The 21,598-nt window shown below is 39.4% G+C and overlaps 1 protein-coding gene across 1 annotated transcript in view; it reads left to right on the forward strand.

Moving 5' to 3' along the window:
* Positions 1-21,598, forward strand: part of COL24A1 (collagen type XXIV alpha 1 chain) — a 248,411-nt gene that overhangs the window by 87,078 nt on the left and 139,735 nt on the right. Inside the window, exons 12-16 of the mRNA XM_077825362.1 lie at positions 338-382; positions 3,878-3,931; positions 4,735-4,779; positions 12,851-12,904; positions 15,744-15,788. Of these exons, the coding sequence (XP_077681488.1) occupies positions 338-382; positions 3,878-3,931; positions 4,735-4,779; positions 12,851-12,904; positions 15,744-15,788 (243 nt within the window). The remainder of the gene's footprint in view (positions 1-337; positions 383-3,877; positions 3,932-4,734; positions 4,780-12,850; positions 12,905-15,743; positions 15,789-21,598) is intronic.

The raw sequence follows: 21,598 nt of genomic DNA on the forward strand, positions 1-21,598 counted from the left end.
ATACAAAATGCTTTGAAATAAACTTATTGTTCTAATGTTGGCTAGAAAATGACTGGAACTGCATTCCAATATAAAAGTTTATGAAAAGTTCCATGAAGTTATTTTTAATGTCAAGTTCACAATTGGGTAGAAGGTTTCAACTGGATTGGGAAGAACTTTACAAAAAGAAATAACTTTAATATAAAGGAAGTTGCAGTCTCTGTCTAGAGGTTCACATAGCACCCATCATGAAAAGTGCATTGCCAGTTTGGAAATTAACAATTATTGTGATAATTCTTTTAAATCTAGTATTTCCATTTATTTTAAATGAAGTAAAAGTTGTGTCTTTTTATACTAGGGTTTAGCTGGACCAGAAGGTAACCCAGGTCCTAAAGGTGTAAGAGTAAGTAACATTTGTAAGCATTACGGCATGCATGACTGTATTTTTATACATATAGTATGCTTGAGAGATTTCATTGAATTGCCAGTTGCACAGCCACTGAATCACTCTGTCTATTGCAGACTTGGTTAATGACAAACTCTATTTCATTAAAAATTTGAGGATTTATTTCTTTTTCATGCCTACAAGCAGTATAGAATAATCTCATCTTGCTGCTCTTCCTTCACTTGGAACATATACAGACATGAAGAGAAAGAAAAAGAACCCTATGAGAGTGTGGGGGTAGCGAAGGAGGGGAGTGGAGGGGAAAAGGCTGTTTCCTGCCTGGAGCATTAGTTCTGTAGTAGAAGCTGTCAGGAGTGAAGGCAGATCTGGCATTTGTAATCTTCAAAGGCGACAGAGGTTGATGGAAGGAAACAATCTTGTCACATAAAGAATATGAGAGTCACCTTCTGCTAGATCCTAAAATATTTCAGTTGATATCTTTTGTAGCCAAGACCAGGGGTACAAATCTGAGCCCTTTAAAAATTTAAGCTTTGCTTGGATTGTTTTTGAGTAAAGTTTCACGGAGAAAGGGGAAAAAAAGTTTTTACTTTTCACACATACACACCTATAGATGTAAAAAGATCAGATTTTATTTCTTTCGAGGTCACTGCCCTCAACAGATCATCAGACTTGGATCACATGTGAATATGATGTTAACTGTGTATTGCAACCTGAGATTTGTAATTGCTTTACCCTAGAAATTTCTCAGGTTTTTGATTCCACCCTCATCCTTACTCAACTCCATTATCGTACAGGTTCCTGTGAAGTATACTGTGTACCTTATGATGCTGTCAAGCTTCTGTTACAACTTCTCCATCATGTTGCTGAATCTGTGCACTTGTGTCTTTTATTGCAGATATTTAAAGCCTTCATCTGCAACAGCTTTTTGAAATGTCTAAGCTTTGTTCTTCTTAATTCAGTTTTCATTATAGGATGGGAGAGGTGATTCCTCTGCTTGTAAGGATCTTGTGTCCCAAAGATATTGCACCCACATGGCTCTCAACCCTGAGACATTTGTTCCTTTTTTTCTTGCCCCAAAGTTCTCCATAAACCTGTAGCCAACTCCTTCTCCTGTTATATAAGACAAAGGTGATCACAATCTTTTCCGCTAAGTGGCCCACAAGCTCGTTATTATTTTTGCCCACACATATGACTGTCATTGTTAGTATGAGTTATTTTTGGAGCAATCTCAGACTGTCATGTTTCAAAAGGGTGTCTCCTACATAATCCTTTCTGTCAGATGTTGCCTGTAATGTTGACCCAGAAACATGTTTTTGTGCCATTGACTCATGCAGTTATGTCAATATAATTTGAGCTCTTAAGGTTAGAACGCACTCCTATGATAGCTCTGCATCCTGCTTATTTAAGGGTTTTAAGACAATACAGGGAAAGAAAAGAGAGCTGCATTTTTCCCTAATGTGTGGGGTACCAAGAAGAGTATTGTCCTTCCTAAGATCCTCAAAAAATGAGTTAAGATATTTCATTAAATTCAAAGGACTGTAGAGATAGAAGTGAAAACACTGATTTTTTTTTCAGTAATTAGATGCTGCTCCTGCCTTTGCACATTCGCTCTCAGAGCCTCTATGTGTAGAATCACTTCATTGTACTTTTGTTTATGCCAACTTGCAATTGAATTTGTACATGTCTGTCACATATGCAGAGCCGTGAAAATGAAACTGAGCTTTGGAAGCAATATAATGGAATATAGCACATACAAACCATTGAAGATTTGAGAGGAGGTTTAAATTTCTCAGGACATAGTGTTAGTTTTCAAATCTTAAGAGCCAGGAATTTAAATGATTACTACATTTTAGGGGGTGGATTTTTTAAGCATAATTTAAAAAAAATACATTTCCCAGGATAGCTCCCTGTACGTGGAACTTATTTTCCCCCCAATACAATCCTCCCTTTACCAGTTTCACGTTGAAGGAAATGGGCTAGCCAAGGACATAAGTGTGACTTCCTTCAAGTCACCTTATATTCTGAATTGCACATATCCCATTCAATCCCAACAGTGGAGTAATCACTAATGACATTCTCGTTGTCTAGTACAAGAAAGCTGCACCCGTGTTTTGCTCAACAGAGAATTATAACAGCTCGTATGAGTGAGAAACATTTCCTGCCCTTTATAACTTTTCATTGTATTTCATATTATGATTTTTTTATTTAACTAGACTTTGTGGGGCTTCTGCTGGTCTCCACTGTATTGATGAAAAGTAGAATTGCTTCCTAATTCAGTCACAGAAGACAAAATCTTCAAAACCTCCTAAATGCTATTTTCATGTGAGAATTTCTTCATGTTTTCACTTTCTTAACTTTTTATTTTTATTCATTTAACTGGAAGCGAATTGGATATTTTGAGAACAAAACACAGGGATATGACCTCTCTGTTAGCCAGTGGTTAGCATGTGTCCCATCGTAATAGTTACTACTCTGGCTACTCTATTGATCTTATGTTCTACAATAAAATTCAGTTATTTCTACCTTACCATTTTAAAAATTGAACACAGTGGTATTTAGCTGTGGATTTGCAGATTTTGACGCAACATAAGGAAGTTACTTTTCATGGTATATCATACTAGAGTTGGAAGGTGTCATTTCCAGCTTGAGGAGACATACCTGCACTAGCTTTGCTAAAAATAGCAATGTAGCCACAGTGGCACGAGGAATGGGAGAGGATAGCTGCCCCAAATATAATCTCGTCTGAGATCCTAGGCATGTACTTTTGGCAGCTAGCCCCCTCCCACCACTTGCACCACTGCAGCGGCACTTCTATTTTTGGCGCACAAGCGCAGTCAGAGCTAGTGTGGGATGTTTCCTTGAGCTGGAAATTGCAACTTCCAGCTCCAGAGTAGACAGCATCACTCTCTACATGGATAGAAAGCAGGGCATGATGCAGTTACAATTAAACTGATGCTTACAATGATTTGTCTCACTGGTTTTAATGGGATAGACAATTCTCCCCTTCTACTTAAGCAGGGAGGGAGAAAAATTAGTCACTTTTAATTAATACAATCCAGCTGTGACAAGATAAACTTGCAAAATAATTACTTTGTAGTAGAAATCACTCAAACTTATTCACACAAAAATAATTTATTTTTTATTTACATGTGGGGAATATTGTAAATTTGAAAGCTTATTTTTAATATTCCTTTGATCAGCACTTTCTGATGCAGTAGTATATTATTTGGGAATTTTTTTCCTAGTATGGTTAATTTGTACGTTACCTCTGCAATGGTGGGTGATTGTAACTATCAGTTGGATTTGGAGGGTGAAATCCTGGCCACACTGAAATCACAGGGAGTTTTGCCATGGACTTCAACTGAGCCAGGATTTCACCCAAAATCTCAAACCACTATACGTTCATAAATGTGTGGTAAATCTGTATCTAGCATTGTTCTTGAGATGAAACTTTTTAATGAAAGCATTTAAGAATTATTTATCTGTTCTAAGGGTTTCATTGGACCTCCAGGGGCGGCAGGACAGCCAGGACCTGAAGGAGAAAGAGTAGGTTTAATTAAACATTTATTAAATATTTACACGTTTATAATAATGAAACACACTGAAGTATAACATACACCACAATGAGACCAAGGAAAACTTAAATAAGATTTATTAGGCTTTATTAGGATTTAATATAAGGCTTGTCTGACAGCAAAACTGGGAGTGTGTGAAAATGTCATACGATTAAATAATAAAATTCTGCTGATTAGAATGAATCTAGTGAATAAAATCAAAATAGCACCAAGGTTAATAAATCTGAATTGACTGTAAAGTGAAGCTTGGATTTCATCTAAAACTTTTGAGATTGGGAGCCTGTTCCTGTTGTCATTGAAGTGAGCAGTGAAAGTTTCCTCTAAGAGTAATTCAGTCCATGTAAAATCCCCTTTCTGAATTGCCTGGTATGTGTTTAAGACAAAAATGTCCATGATAATCTGATAACTGTGATTTTGAGCCTAATTTTGCTACTATTGAAATCAGGGAAAGTTTTTCCATTGACCTTAATAACAACCAAAGCAGGCCTTTCTCAACATTCTAGGACATATTAATATAATTAAACTAATATGCCTGAAGTGAAGAGATCACAATTTACATTTCTCCATCCCATTTTCCCTGCTCCCTTATAACAAGAAAAAGGTATAGTGTCTGCTTTTTGTGGTGGTGATCTTTAGATTGCCTTTTGCAATCAAATGTGCGTGCCAATAATATGTCATTTAAATTACTTTTAAAAAATCTAGATTCTGTAGATTTTTTAGATTGTAGATTCTCTTTTCTTTCTTTCTTTCTTTCTTTCTTTCTTTTTTTTCCAGGGCATTCCAGGACAGCAAGGAAAAAGGGGTCTTAAGGGGAGACTGGTAAGGTTACTAATATGGGTTTCTACTTTTGCTGCTAATTTAAATGAATAATGTAAGTATACATATAATTTTAAGTAGCTGAAAAGGTTAGTGTTGTTTTATTCACAAATGATTTTATTATTGTTTCAGCACATACCTTGCACTACAGAAAAATGACAACTTGTTCGGTAAATTTAATGGTGCTGCTAAATAAACGTAAATTAAGAATTTTTAACCTGATGGCCAGTTCAGCCATGGGAACTATCAGTGTGACTGCCATGGGGTTAAAAGATCACCGAAAACGCAAACAGTTCTAAAAAAATATTGTTAATGCAACACAGATTTATGATTCCAGGCTTTATGAAGAGTCTGATTCAGGTGTTGGCCTGAATAGAAGTCAGTTGCAGCTTCAAATAATTTCAGATGTTTGCAGAAAAAATTGTAGAAAGCAACTGTTGGCAAGTTAAAGATATTCCCTACTTAATAGAAACATATTTCTGCATGTGGGGGCAGACACAAATCTGCAAGGCATACCTTCCTAAGGTTTATAGTATTTCTGATAGATCAGAAAACTGTAGCATGATCTGTTACGTGCCAAGTTCTTTGTTTTCTGCCAGATGGTTGTACTTTAAGACTTTTGCTGTCTGGATGTAAAATACTGTGGAAGGAGAGATTCATAGCTCTGTTGATGTAATTTTTGTGTTTGCTGCATAGTTATTACAAAACCATGTGAAATATGGACCAGCTTCCAATACATGTGAATTTTGGGTTAAGCATAACACAAAAAGTACTAAAAGACACTCCTGAAACACGTTCATTAAAATCAAGAACCTTATTTAAGTTTTTAATGCTACAGATTAATGTGTGAATCAAAAAAGATTAAATTTATTAAAGTAATTGGCTAACAGGATAGTGTGTTCAGTTTTTTGTCTACATTGTTGCTGCTCATTTCTCATTTGAATCATGTACTAGTTTGTGCATCCCAAAAGTGTACATTAGCAAAGTGGTTCTCAAAGCCAGTCCGCCGCTTGTTCAGGGAAAGCCCCTGGCGGCCCGGACTGGTTTGTTTACCTGCCGCGTCCACAGGTTCGGCCGATCGCGGCTCCCACTGGCTGCGGTTCGCCGCTCCAGGCCAATGGGGGCTGTGGGAAGCAGCGTGGGCCAAGGGATGTGCTGGCCGGCCTTCCCGCAGCCCCCATAGGCCTGGAGAGGCGAACTGCGGCCAGTGGGAGCCGCGATCGGCCGAACCTGTGGATGCGGCAGGTAAACAAACCAATCCGGGCCGCCAGGGGCTTTCCCTGAACAAGCGGCGGACTGGCTTTGAGAACCACTGCACTAGCAGATACATGCTATTGTATTATGGCACCTTATTAGCCATGTGCAGTGTGCTAGCTTTTCTGAGAAGAAAGAGCATCAAGATAAAAAAGCAGAAGACTCGTGCTCAATCTGTGTAAGAAGGAGGTGATGCTGATAGGGATCTTTGAAACACTGTCTGGAATTATAATCTTGTCTTCAGCTGAAGGCACCTGACCTCAGGTTCTCAAGATGGTATGATGTCTCGATCCCACTGGACTGCTCCTAGCTGTACAAGTAGCAGAAGTGGAGAGAAATTTATTTTCCATCTTCAGCTAGTCACGTATTGCATCCATCCCTCTCTAGTGAGGACTCTTGACCATAGAGATCCATCTTCAAATAGTTTAACACATGACAGTCCACTGTTTAAGTAACAGAGATCAATGAGAGCACATCAGCCCAGTGTTCTGCACATACCGTTGGCTTTCTACTTAATGCCAGATCTATTTCTTGATCCTGAAATCAGTTCCAAGACCTTAGTCCTCCACAGTGGGCTAAAGTTTAGTTATCATAAGGCCTAATCTGTCAAAGCACCTGAGTAGGTACTTAGCTCTAGGTACTTTGTTGGATCAGGACCGTCGAATGCCTCTTTCCCCAAATCCAACCCAATGGCCACAGGGTGGATACCTCAAGAGGTTGGAGCAGGATGCTCTCACCAAAAGAATCTTGGCTGTGGAATTCCCCAGTGTCAGAGAGATGAATCCTAGCCTTACGATTCAGGGTGAAATGCAAGACTCATCTTTGTGCAAACTTTCCATCGATAACAATGAGGGGAAAGAATGGCCAGCATGGCACATTGCTTTTGGAAGAAGGGCAAATCCCAAATATGATCTCATTTTGGAAAGCAGCCTTAAATTTGAGAGGTGGAGATTAGGGGCTTGTTTTAGGGTAGTTCTTTTAATTTTTAACATAGTTCTAGACACCATGGTGATGAATGCTTTAAAATTCTGGTAGATAATTGTGCTTGCCATCATTTTGTTTACTGTCCAGATGGCATTTAATACACTATAAAAACCATCTGACATGAAAATCATCTTTAGGATTCAAAATGCAACCAATTAGCAGACTAGCTGAATAGTTATTAGTATTTATAATATCTTTGGCATATTTGAAATGGAACAAAATATTAAATTGACCAAATTCCTTATTATAAATATTAGCGAGTCTGAAATTGCCTGCATTTTAAATCAGTTGCATGTACAGTATGTTTTAAAGAAAATATTCTGTATTCAAGGTGCATGTATCCCATTTCTTTCCATATTAAGTATGTAATATGAAATCTGGCCACTTCTATATTGTTATATTATCTGTCTTGTCATATATGCTGCACGGTATTTCACATACACTACTTTGAGCACATTTATTGGGAATGTACTATATAGGATTAGTTACAACAACTAATACTCAAACTGACAAAGCAGACCTTTTGAACTATACCAACAATCTGCTAGTCTAGTCCATTGTAACTGTGTGAAAATACTACAGACCCATTTTCAATTAAAAATATGAATGTTCTTGTTTTCTAGGATGTGTTGTAGCAATATGCTAGATGATATTACTGATTTAATAAAACATTTCTTACACAGTAGTACTATTATGTTTTCAGTTTTAGATGGTTTTCTCTTTTCCTAGATTAGAAATGCTTTTTCTTTTTTATAGTGCCTAATTTGTTCTTCTCTCATCAGTTATAAAACTCACGATGATGAAAGTGGAAATATCATGGTTATGGTTAATCTGCCCCTTTGTCTCATCCAGAACATCTTTTGCTCTTTTTTTCTGTATATAAATCACTACCTACAGTCTGAATCTGAGACCTGGTAATTGGAAAAATTGCCTCGTTGCTTTCTCCATTTCACTTTTGATCCAACTGTTAGTTTCTATTTAAAAAGTTGTGTCTTCATGGGTGTCATCTGGAGTTTAACAAGTTTAACATCTATTGGGGCACACATCCTCACCAAAATGTACTAGTTTTCTTAAAAGAACAGTAAATTAGCCTTTGACTATGGCTTCCCAGAAGGTGGCCTTGAATAAGCAAAAGATATTTTAATAACATGGCACTATGTCAAATAAAATTTTACGATACAATTTCAGAGGCCAATTGAAAATTTGGTCCAGAGAGTATAGGTTTTCAAGTTAATTTCAAAGTCTGTCGTATTTAATAATGAACATTATGAACCTCTACTGAATCAACAACCACATCAGTAATAAATGCTATACAGTCTATTTATGTTATGAAAAACTTGTACCTTAAAATTAAAGAATAACAATTGTCACTTGAGAGCACCATGATCAGATACTGAATACAATTTTCACAGTGTGCTAGATGGGCCTGTTTGTTGCTTGGAAATGGCCTGAATCATTTTTGCTGAAAACTGGTCAGTTTGGAGGGATATTTTTTGGCTTTAACACACGCAGACTTTAGCAGAATTTTCTGAGAAATTGGCCATTTGTTAGTTTGCAACAGAATGCAAAAAAAGCCTTGGGCCAGGGTCATCCTGTGTTTGGGAGGGCTTCAGGCAGTGAAAATTCAGGAGCTTGATGGCAGAAACTTTGACAAAAGGAAGAGGTAGCAGAAAATGGCAGCAAACATCCCTTCCTCAGTGGGCTTTTAGAAGGCCAGTGCAGCCCAAAAAAGTTAACTGTGTTTGCCAGGACAGGGATGTTGCCTGGGGATGCCTTGATTCGGTGCATCCTCTGGCCACCTTCACCATCGGAGCGTCTCTGTAGTGTCAGCTGCTAAGAAAAGCTGGCCTCCTGCTTTCCCAGCAGAAGGCCCGTTAAGAGGGCAGCAGTGGTGATGTCTGGGTGGTTACAGCTTTGTGATGTTGCGGCTTCACTTTTGGTAAATACAGCGTGGTCAGTTGAGCATGTTTGCATTTTGTTGTGAATAAGCCACATTCCTCTATTTAACTAGAAATCCAAAGGATATTAAATTGTATCTGTGTGATGTTGGTATGTTTACACTGTTGTAGGAACTTTAATGGTTTAACTTCTTTTATGGATTTTAATACAATGTCCAGTAATGAATTTCCACATTTACTTATGTTAAATATTGAGATCACCATAGCCATCCAATGGAGTTTTTTAATGTATGAATCATAAAACATTGAATAGTTTGTTGTGTATTTTGAATGTGCAAAGCTGCTACAGAGCATGGAGAATGTTTCAGAATTGATCTGGAGAACATCTGACAAATTAAAACTTCAGATGCAGTCACAGACAGTAATTTGTCAGGGCTTAAACTCCTTGGGTGAAATCCTGGCCCCACTGATGACAATGGAAATGCTCTCATTGACTTCAGGAGAGCCAGGATTTAGGCCAGCATTACTCCCCGGAGTGCTGAAGTAGTGAGTTGACTTGTGGTTTGTAATAAACAACCATCTACTATGCAACAGTCCATTCAATATTACCTGTCTTTCTCCTTTTCATAATTGATATTTTATTATTTGTGTTAAAAATACAGTGTTAATTCATTGTAATGATTACAATTCAAAAGTCAGCACATGAATTAGAATGAATAAATCAAATTAATTCACATTATGATGAAAATATGAGGAATTATGAGCCTAGTAACTTATTGCAAGATACTATATAGGCTATTAATGGTACATTCACAGAGGAATAGGAGTGGGATATATTCTTGTCCACAGTGAAAGCTGACTGGAACAAAATAAGACAAGACTGAAAAGTACAAGACAAAGTATAAGTAAATAAGACCAAACCAGACAATACAAGACAAAACAAAACTAGCTGGAACAACTCTAGTCCAATGGTTGTAGAGGAGAGGAGAGTTATACAAGATAATTTTCCCTTATTATTTAGTTAAACTCCAGTTCTTATGATGACACCAAGGTAAAAGACTAATAGTTTTGATTAAAGAAAAACATGGCTGAGAAATCCAGAGGTATTTTGAATTACAGGGCAAACTTCCCACCTCCCTACTGCAACTTTTAAGGTTCCTTTCAGTTCCCGGCCTGTGGTTCCTGTTTATCCATTGTTAGGCACCCCTTTTTCCCCTTCCCAGCTCTTAACTAAAGATATTTAGCTCTGATAAATCATGATCTAGACAACCTAAGGAAGGAAGGTTGAAAGGGCTAAACTAATAGTTTGTGTGACCTGAGGCACTTTTGAGCATGGCCCACTGGAGGTGAAAGGTTAGTATCTTAACCTCCTCTTGCAGCTATACAAAGAGAAAACTATAAACTTGAAAACACCTGAGAGCAGAGAAGGTAATGTTTATGAAATAATTACATGCAGGATGAAAGAAACTGCTCCCTCCAGTCTGTGGGAATGGAAGGGTGGTTCCGGTTAATGTGTGTTAACTAGTACAGTTGTGAATTCTAACATGCACACTCACAAATATTTGCAAAAACAATGAGGAGTACTTGTGGCACCTTAGAGACTAACAAATTTATTTGGGCATAAGCTTTTGTGGGCTAAAACCCACTTCATCAGATGCATGGAGTGGAAAATACATGCATCTGATGAAGTGGGTTTTAGCCCACGAAAGCTTATGCCCAAATAAATTTGTTAGTCTCTAAGGTGCCACAAGTACTCCTCGCTGTTTTTGCTGATACAGACTAACACAGCTACCACTCTGAAACCTGTCACAAATATTTGTAAATCTCAGTGCAAACACTCCCAAAGGTTTGTTCTGGATCCTAGCTTATCCTGGGGCTCAGCCTTGGGCAGTAGTTCTCAACCTGTGCCCCAGTCAGCACACAGCTGTGGCCAATGTGACATCCTCAAAGCCATACAGGTAGTACTGGATGTGACCCACATGACAATTGTTATGCAGCCCACAATGGTAAATAGGTTGAGAACCACTGACATAGGATGAACCATGACTAGGAACAAATGTTTATTTCCTGGAACAAACTATTGTGGAATATCTACAGTACACTAGAATTTACAGTTGTGGTAGTTAACTTAAATTACCTGAGCTAAATCATGTTGCAGAAGTTGCAGTATGAACAAGACAAACCCTATGAGAATGCACTGAGAAGGTTAGGGATGGATCAGAGCAATTGTGGAGGGATGGCCAGTAAGTCTATAAATGATGTTAATCCACTGGCCGAAACACCTGTGAGGATGGAAGGGAAACACAGCAAACTGTGTCCTCTAGTATAGTCTAAAAATAGTATGCTAGCAACTATGAACTGTCCATTCAAATACCATGTTCCCTACTTTTAGGATGTGTTGGCAAATTTAGCACAAAATTGCGCTGGAATTTTACAGCTGTATCACAAGCTCATACGTCCAAGATCATTCTTGGCTCTCTTACAACCCTGGTGCTTGCAAGATATTTTACTCTCATACTTTCTATATTTAGGATTTTTTTTCCTGGATGTATTAGCTTGCATTTTTCCAAGCTGAATCCCCTCCCAATTTAGTATCATCTGCAAATTTCATTGGTGTGCTGTTTTACTGCCTCTTCCAGATTATTAAGAAATGTGTTAAATCAGACTGGTTCTAGCATTAGTAGGGCTCTGCACAGTTCTCCACTACACACCTTCCCTCCAACTTAATATATTGGCATTGATCACTACATTTTTTGTGCTCTTGTGTACAACAGAATTGTGCTGCTCTTGTGGGCATTAACTTTTGTGCACCACCGCACTGAATCCACTCTCTCCCACATGTGGCTCTTCCAGTTGGTTAGTGAGCATTTGATAGCGATATGAAATCAATAGGAATTAAAATAATTCAATCAATTCGTGCTTCCTTTCCAGGGGCAACGTCTGGGGAAGTAAAATAGGATCCATAATAGGGAGCAAAAAAGATCACGGTTCCAGCAAGGCAGGACTTCGAGTCCTGCAGCCCCAGACAACAATGCTAATTTTGGCTCAAAATTGAAATTTCACTTGTCCAATCAGATTCCAGATGCATCCTGGTGACTACATAGCATCACTACCCCAATATCTAAACTCTGAAGTCAACACTCTGCTAATATGAATGAGGAAATGCATACCTCATTTGGTGCTATTGTTTCAGTCTCTAGCTGCAGACTCAACCAGGCAAGCATGCACTAGTTTACATTGGCAAAGATAACTTTGCATACAGAATGGTTAGAAAATGAAGGTTTAATTCTGAGCAGTGCTGAGTCCCTCATATTGGTCATTGATTTTAATGCACCTTTGTCATATTGAGTCTTCATCCATAAATATTAAAAAACAGTCTTAGGTAAATGCTATATGGCATGGGGGAGGTGTGATCTTGTAGTAAAGGCACGGAGCTGGGTATCAGAAGACCCCAAACAAACATTCCAATGGGCACTTGCATAGTATCGACCTCATAAGGGCTCAGTAAGATGATAACGTCATATTCTTGCAACTTAAAATGGCATCCAAAAAATCTTCTCAAATCTTTCTTGGATGGGATTTTGGAGTAAGACAATGAAGTGTGTTTTGAATTTTGCAGCTGAAATGGTTTATTTTCCCCCCTTCTTGCTAGTATCATCTTACTTTCTAGTACCTTTGGTCAATTTGGGTTGGGGTTTTCAAGGGAACCTATGGGAATTAGGTGTCCAAATCCCATAAAAATTCAATGGGGGTTGTGCACCTGACTCTTGTAAGCTTCTTTTAGAACCTCCCAGCTTTGGATAAGAAAGGGCAAGTCATTTGTTCTTGCCAAATTTCTTAGTGTGTACGCATTTCTTACATATTTCCAAGTGTAATGTGAAGAATAGTATCTGGTGTGTGCTATGATTCTAACAGTGTTATCTCTCTCTTGTTACCAGGGTTTTCCAGGTGACTTTGGAAACAGAGGCCCCCCTGGTGCAGATGGGAGTCCTGTAGGTATCAAATTGTGTGTGTGACTTTGCAATTTACAACATGATGGTATTAAAATGTGTCATTGATAAAACCTGTCCAAAAACCAAACAAACCCCTTGAAAAGGAGGAGATTCAATGCAGTCCACTAGAAATTTGCTATCACTCTTGATTTTACATTGAAGGTGCTCAGATAAGAGAGAGAGAGATTCTGAAAGCTGCTGAATGTGGCCAGCTCCCATTAGGAGCTGCAGATGCTCAGCTCCTTTCAGGATCAAACTCCTGCCTGTTTGAGGCTAACTAAACAAATCTGTATTCTTGCTAAAATTCTTAGTGACTAGGGCCCTAGGACATGACTTTGCTTGATATGATACAGTTCCATGGTCTCTTAAAAAGGGGATATTCTGAAGTTGTTTCTCAGGAAACTGGCTCTAGTATGTTCAGGTATTTACGAGCTTTAACCTTTGAACTATTACTGAATAAGCTTCTGGACCTGTCTTTTGCTTGTCTGTCTTTTAGTAACTCAGCATTAGTAGGGCAGCCGCTCTTTCTTTAGAAACACCTCTTCAGAATAATGTGCTCTGATGATGCAGTAATCAAAACATGTGACAGTCATCATGTCATTGTTTCAGTACTGATTTCAAAAGAGCTTCTCTCTTGCCATGTTCTTAGTTGACTCTGGCTGCAGCCTGTTAGCTGTGGATTCCCCTGGCTTGGAGAAGCCCCCCATAGATGTAGAGCTAAATTACGTAGTTCCTCCAACACCCTTCCTGTGGTCCCTGACACAATGAACAGGGAGTAGGAGTGGCCAGATTGCAGCTGTTCTCAGCTGATGGATGTTCCCTTGGGAAAGATGGGCAGTTAGTGCCTACGGGCTACTCTAACCTGGGTGAGGGCCAGGAGCTGGGCGAAGAACCAGGGAACTGTAACAAAATCTCTGAGGATGACCCCTCCTCTGCTGCACCAACTGGAAACTCTTTAAAGTTTTGCTGATGCCTTGATTGCCCAGTGGCACCAGGATTTTGGCACGCAGTAAATGTATTCAGCATTTCTGATCTCTGGAATGAAGCTCACCAAGGGGTTAGGTAATATAATATCTTTCACTTCTGTGGCACTTTCCATCTTGAAAGAACTCAAAGGGCTTTATTAGTGTAACCAACTGTCGTACAAATTATACACAAGGGTCAGTTTGTTCTGCCCCTCTCCAAAGCAGATGCGTTCTTTCCACCAGAACTGAAGGGGAAGAGCAACACTTGAATAGAGACAAACTCAGAAAGTCTAGGTCCTAAATTACAGACTTATACATTACAAAGAACTGCATTTTAGCACCACACGTTTAAAATGAGTTTCTTCTACTCCACCAAGACAGCTGCTGATATCACAGCCTCCTCAAATAGCCAGTGAAAAACCCACCCTGCAGGGCTGGTTCAGGCAAGGTGCCAAGTCTGCAGCTGCAGGGGGCTGGAGGTCAGGTTGAAATCTAATGTGATATTTACTAAGAGTACTCTAGTGCTGATAACGTGGAGCAGGAGCTACTGCATGCTGACTGGGAGTTCTGCGGTGATAAGAGATAGCGGTCCCTGGAGACTCAGGAAGTCTCCCCCGTTATCTCAGCTATGGCTGGGACAAATCATACTCTCCACATCCCAGCCTCCTTCTGTTTACCAGGATTACTCCATCCCTGTTTTCATGTTTCTCTCCCTGGCCCTTAATCATGTACATGTTACATTCCCCATCCACAGCCCACTGCAGAATAGAACCCTCCCAGCTGGTACGGCGGAGGAGTTTGGGGCTGGTGGATGGGTGGCGGGGGCAGAGAAGGAGGAGGTTACCTTTTAAAACTTTTGGTCTCACAGCTGGAAAGCCCAATACAATAGCTTCACAGTGGGCCAAGATTTGCTTTCATACACCCCACCTCCAACATTTGGATGTGAAGGGAGGCACTGAGCCCCTGACATAATTTCTATCACCTGGATGGCCACATGGTAATTAAGCTGCATAGAGTCTGAGCCTGGAAGGAGGCAGACCTGGATGGCTAAAGGGAGAGAGCATAGAATCATCATAGAATCATAGAATATCAGGGTTGGAAGGGACCTCAGGAGGTCCTGTAGTCCAACCCCCTGCTCAAAGCAGGACCAATCCCCAACTAAATCAGAGATTGCAGTCTTTAACGCTGGGTAACCCATAAGGTTCGTAGTACCTTTGAGGCTCTGCAACCACAGAGTTTAATTTGGGCAGGAAAGAGCCAGTAGTTTGTTAAAATTGCTAAAAAAGTTTGAAGTAATTTATTTTTTGAAACTTATTTAAAAATATTCTCCAGCTGTACAAGAAGGAATAATTATAATGAACTGTCTGTTCACTTCAGATGTGCACTAGAAGTTGAATCAGTTTTAGATATACGTAAACAGTTGCCCATAAAGAGATCATTGCCTTTCAAGGCAGTCTGCAAAGAAATTCATTTTAAAATGGAGCTTAGGCCTTTTTTGGCCTCCTAGTTATAGATAAAGGGAGCCTGACAAGCTGTCCCCCTCCGTCCAAAAAAATTGTTTTCCCACTCCTCTTTAGTTTCCCCCCCTTAAAATAGCAGGAATGTCAAGTCTGATCTTCCCTGGTTTTAGAGGCAGGATTTCATTTCTCACGTCATGTTTATTATGGGTTCTCTTACCTTAATAAAGGGGCTTTTAGAACATACATTCTTTATGCATAATATTAGTCATCTTTCAGGCCCTATTTATACATCAGAGAGAAGCCAGAATTCCAATTTCTTTTTCTTTGCAGATCACCTTTCATTACCTTGCTATTTGTGGGGATGTATTAAAATATTAAAGTGCTGATTGTTCCATATTCACTCTTTCTTTAAAGGGAGTTGTTGGTGGCGTTGGGCCTCCTGGATTTCCTGGGCTGAGAGTGAGTGTAACTTTTTCCCATTTATTTGAACTTCATTAAAATATTTACATTTCATCTCTGTGTCCAGAATCCTAATAATAAATCTCAAAACTAAGAGATTCTGGGGTTGTTATTTAAATCTAATCTTATTTTAATGAACTGCTCTGGTCATTCTAATAAAATAATATTACAACATTGCTCTTCCATCATTACAGTTTGAACATTTGTATACTTAATAACATAAATCCAGTCTCAGCAGATCAAAACTTTTGTTTGAAACAGCTCAGCTTGCCAGTTTATTCCCTCAAACTCATTTTGATTTTGCTGTTAGGTGCAATATTTTCCACACACAATATAATTAAGGTATATAGTCCCAATTCATCTCTGGTGTAAATTCATTGTGTTCAGGGCAGAATTTGGCCTGATATAGAATCATAGAAATATAGGGCTGGGCAGGGCCTTGAGAGGTCAGCTATTCCAATGGTTCTCAACCAGGGGTACACGTATACCTGGGGGTACGCAGAGGTCTTCAAGGGGGTACATCAACTCATTTAGTTATTTGCCTAGTTTTACAACAGGCTACATAAAACGCACTAGTGAAGTGAGTACAAACTAAAATTTCATACAGACAATGACTTGTTTATACTGCTCTATATACAACACACTGAAATGTAAGTACAGTATTTATATTCCAATTGATTTATTTAATAAATTATATGGAAAAATGAGAAAGTAAGCAATTTTTCAGTACTAGTGTGCTGTGATACATTTGTATTTTATGTCTGATTTTGTAAGCAAGTAATTTTAAAGTGAGGTGTAACTTGGGGGTGCGCAAGATATATCAGACTCCTGAAAGGGGTAGAGTAGTTTGGAAAGATTGACAATCACTGACCTATTCCATCCCCGTGTGCTGAGGCAGGACCTAGTCGATCCCTGAGAGATGTTTGTCTAACCTGTTTTTAAAAACCTTCAATGATAGGGATTCCACAACCTCTCTTAGTAATCTGTTCAAGTATTTCACTATCCTTATAGTTAGAAAGCTTTTCCGAATATCTAAAAAAAGAAATCTCCCTGGCTGCAGATCTAGCTAATTACTTCTTGTCCTACCTTCAGTGGACATGGAAGACAATTGACCACAGTCCTCTTTATAAAAAAAGAAAAGGAGTACTTGTGGCACCTTAGAGACTAACCAATTTATTTGAGCATGAGCTTTCGTGAGCTACAGCTCACTTCATCAGCTGTAGCTCACGAAAGCTCATGCTCAAATAAATTGGTTAGTCTCTAAGGTGCCACAAGTACTCCTTTTCTTTTTGCGAATACAGACTAACACGGCTGTTACTCTGAAACCAGTCCTCTTTATAAGAGCCCTCAATGTATTTGGACTGTTATCAGGTTCCCCTTTCAGTCTTCTTTTCTCAAAAATATGCCTTAAATATGTCTAAAAGCAGAATCACATAGTGCTGTTTCGTGTATCTCCCTCAAAATGTTCTATTTTATATATGCTATTAGTAAATGACTTTTTACAGTAAGTCATCACCTGGATGACCAGATGATAATTAAGCTGCACTGCAGATGATAATGCATATAATGCAGATGTGGCCAAATTCTAGTTATACAAATATAACCCCATCAAGGAAGCATGCTTCCAATGACATAGGGAAGGATAGGAGAGAGATCCTGGAGGCCAAATTTAGGCTGCTAGGTAAGAGATTGAAGTCCAGGATCGCCGTGCTAGCATTCTCTGAAATGCTTCCAGTTCCATGCGCAGGGCCACTTATACAGGCAGAACTGCAGGGTCTCAATGCATGGATGGGACAATGGTGTAGGGAGGAGGGTTTAGATTTATTAGGAACTGGGTAAACTTTTGGGAGCGGGGGAGCCTATACGGGAAGAATGGGCTCCACCTAAACCAAATGGAACCAGATTGCTGGCGCTTAAAATTAAAAAGGTCGTAGAGCAGTTTTTAATCTAAGGGCTGGAGGAAAAGCCGATAGGTGCGGAGAAGCACGTAGTTCGGACATCCCTTAGGGGAGGATCTATAAATGGAGATTCCCTATGCCTTAATAAGAAGGAGAGGGTGAAAGATGATAAAATACAGGTAGGATCTGATGAGAAACAGTCAAAAGAAAAAAAGTCCCGTTCAATTACATCATGTAATGGCAGACAGCGAGAAAGTGACAAGTTTTTAAAGGGCTTATATACCAGTGCTAGAAGTCTAACTAATAAGATGGGCAAACTAGTGCCTCATATTAAATGAGGATATTGAGATAATAGGCATCACAGAAACTTGGTGGAATTAGGTTAATCAATGGAACACAGTAATATCCGGGTACAAAATATATCGGAAGGACAGAACAGGTTGTGCTGGTGTGGGAGTGGCACTATATGTGAAAGAAAGCGTAGAATCAAAGGAAGTAAAAATCTTAAATGAATCAAACTGTACCATAGAACCTCTATCGATAGTAATTCCATGCTTGAATAATAAGAATATAGCAGTAGGGATATATTACAGACCACCTGACCAGGATGGTGCTAGTGACGCTGAAATGCTCAGGGAGATTGGAGAGGCTATTAAAATAAAAAACTCAGTAATAGTGGGGGATTTCAACTATCCCCATATTGACTGGGTATATATCACCTCAGGAAGGGATGCAGACATAAAGTTTCTTAATATCTTAAATGACTGCTTCTTGGAGCAGCTAGTCCTGGAACCCACAAGAGGCAATTCTTGATTTAGTCCTAAGTGGAGCACAGGATCAGGTCCAAGAGGTGAATATAGCTGGACAGCTTGGTAATAGTGACCATAATATAATTAAATTTAATCTCCCTGTGGCGGGGAAAACACCACAGCGGCCCAATTCTGTAGCATTTAATTTCAGAGAGGGGAAATACACAAAAATTAGGAGGTTAGTTAAACAGAAATTAAAAGGTACAGCACCAAAAGTAAAATCCCTGCAAGCTGAATGGAAACTTTTTAAAGACCCCATAAGAGAGGCTCAACTTAAATGTATATACCAAATTAAAAAACATAGTATTCTGAAGGCCAAGACTATAACAGGGTTCAAAAAAGAACTAGATAAATTCATGGAGGATAGGTCCATCAATGGTTATTAGCTGGGATGGGCAGGGATGGTGTCCCTACCTCCATTTGCCAGAAGCTGGGAATGGGTGATGGGATGGATCACTTGATGATTACCTATTCTGTTCATTCCCTCTGGGGCACCTGGCATTGGCCACTGTCAGAAGATAGGATACTGGACTAGATGGACCTTTGGTCTGACCCAGTATGGCCATTCTTATGTCTTTTTCCCCATCTAGTAGCTGGCCCACACAGGTAATGCTTTCAGCTAATGTAATTATTCCTTCAGCGGTTCTCAAACTGTTGGTTGGGAGCCCAAAGTGGGTCATGACCCCATTTTAATGGGGTCACCAGGGCTTGCATTAGACTTGCTGGGGCCCGGGGCCAAAGCCCAAGCCCCACTGCCCGAGGTCAAAGCCAAAGTCCAAGCCCTACCGCCCAGGGATGAAGCCCGAGGGCTTCATCTCTGGGTGGTGGGGCTCAGGCTTCGGCTTCAGTTCTGGGCGGCGTGGCTCAGGTTACAAGTCCCCAGCCCGAGGCTGAAGCTCTTGGGCTTTGGCCCCCTCACCCAGGGAAGTGGGGCTCGGGCTTTGGCTTTAGCCTCCCCACCTAGGGTGACGGGGCTCGGGCAGGCTCAGGCTTCGGTCTCCACTCCTGGGGTCACACAGTAATTTTTGTTGTCAGAAGTGGGTCGCAGTGCAATGAAGTTTGAGAACCGCTAGCTCAAGAAATAGCATCTAATGCTTTTTAACAGTGAAGGACATGGGTTCAAATCCTGCCATCAGCTCTGGTAGGATCAGTTACCCAAGTATATTAATGGTACATAACTATGTGGGGGAATGTGGCATGTTAACAGTTTTAGTTAGGATAGCTCTGATTGCTTCTAGTTTTTGAACTTTAAAGATGTTAAAAAAAAATTGGTATTTTTGTTTCTTCTCAGTAGGGGTCATGTGAACTTTCATTTGAAGTAGGATATAGTTGAGTCCCAGTATTATTATAGTCTTTAAATGCTAGTGTTGTTTATAACATAAAATAAAAAATTCCTTTAAAGGTAAGTTATCCTTTATTGATTTTTTGTTGTTGCATTAGCCCAGACAAGACACATTTTCTTGCTAGATAAACCCATTGTGGAGTCAGAGCCTGGTCATGAAAACACTTACGCATGTGGATAATTTTACTCACGTGAATTGTCCCATTTGAGTCCATTGAATCATTCCTGGGAGTAAAGTTACTCATGTGCTTAAGTGTTAACAGTATTAGGAACTGCATTTGGATTACAATTAGCTGTTCTCTTCCTTACCTTGGCCTCATCTGGAATTTTTCTTCAAAGACTCTAACAATTGTATCAATCTGTATGTGTCTAATTAAAAAACCGTAATTTACTTATTGGGAAGTAACCTCTCCAACCCAGAGCTGCTAGGCATTTGCCAGGTCTGACTCGAGCTGTTAATTAAGGGTCATTAAAAAAGGTGAAAGAGCCACTAATGGATGCGTATACTGTAATTGAGGGTAAGACACTCAAATTTCCTTGGTGGAGAGACATGTATCTGAAAAAGTAGGTTGGAATTGGTGCTTCCATTGATACTCATCTAATGCTGCTAGGAACAAAACCTCCTAACTGAGAATGAATGAGTTTGTGCAGTTATATTTCCCTTAGTGGACCAGTAAAAATGGGATGTAATAAGCATCCTGTCACCATGAATATAGAAGTGAGAAAACAGAGATGTTTAAGTGGAGAGGGCTTTTGCTAACAGATGCATTTTGAGGACAATGAGGGTGAAGGTTGTAAAATTGGATTCAGAAGCTGCAAAACAGTTCTTGAGCTGTGGATCAATCACCAAAGATTCTGCCATTTCTGGATCTGGATAATAAATTCTTGCTTTACAAAATAAACATTTCTGCCTGTCTAGCAATATTTTTAGAAGTATTAGCCTAGTACTACCTTTGATTTTACACTTTTTCTCTGTCTTGTGTTTGTAAAATCACCAATTTAATTGAATCTCAGAACTGTTATTTCGGGCAGTCAGTGATGGGTGTCTCAGAGAGAAATTAAGCTTTGACTTTGAAGAGGCAAAGCCTAGAAGAGTAACTGTTTGAATACAAAGAAAATGTGATCTTCCCCAAACAGTCGTATGGAAAGCTGGTAGGGGGACAGTGTAGGCACAGGGAGAGTCAAATACTGTGAAAGCTACTGTTCATCACACCCCGGCACACAGTGTCTCATTCAGTCTTCCATTTCCTGACCTCTATTACTATCTTCTTTTTGTTTGTCCTTCCCTTTCCAATAGTTTAATCTTATTAAGCATTTTATCATTATATTGCTGTTTAAAAAGCAACACTTCTAAGCAGTCATGGAAGCTGGATGCCGATGTAGAGAGACAGTTTTCCTGATAATTTTACCAGGCAGGCATCATTGGGAAGCTGAGTAGTCAATCTTCTCTTTTCAGTCAACTAACCATGAGGCTGTTGGTGGCTGCAGAAGGATTTTTGAACTTTCAAAATGTGTTTTCGGGCTGTTTTAAGTACCGAATATATCAGAAGTGCAGGAGCCTGCACCTGGGAAGCTCTCTCATCTTCTCTATTATTTCCATTATCTCAGCAAATGATGAAAGACCTCATCCTCATATTTTTCTTTGCATTCTTGGATGGCATCTACAGCAACTGGGACACACCATTTTGCTGTTTTCTTTTCAAATTGTAGAATCAATGGCGGGAAGCAGAAAAGCGTTTTTCTCTGTATTGATGATTGTAG

Source organism: Eretmochelys imbricata, chromosome 8, assembly GCF_965152235.1.
Source record: "Eretmochelys imbricata isolate rEreImb1 chromosome 8, rEreImb1.hap1, whole genome shotgun sequence".
Taxonomy (NCBI): Eukaryota; Metazoa; Chordata; order Testudines; family Cheloniidae; genus Eretmochelys; species Eretmochelys imbricata.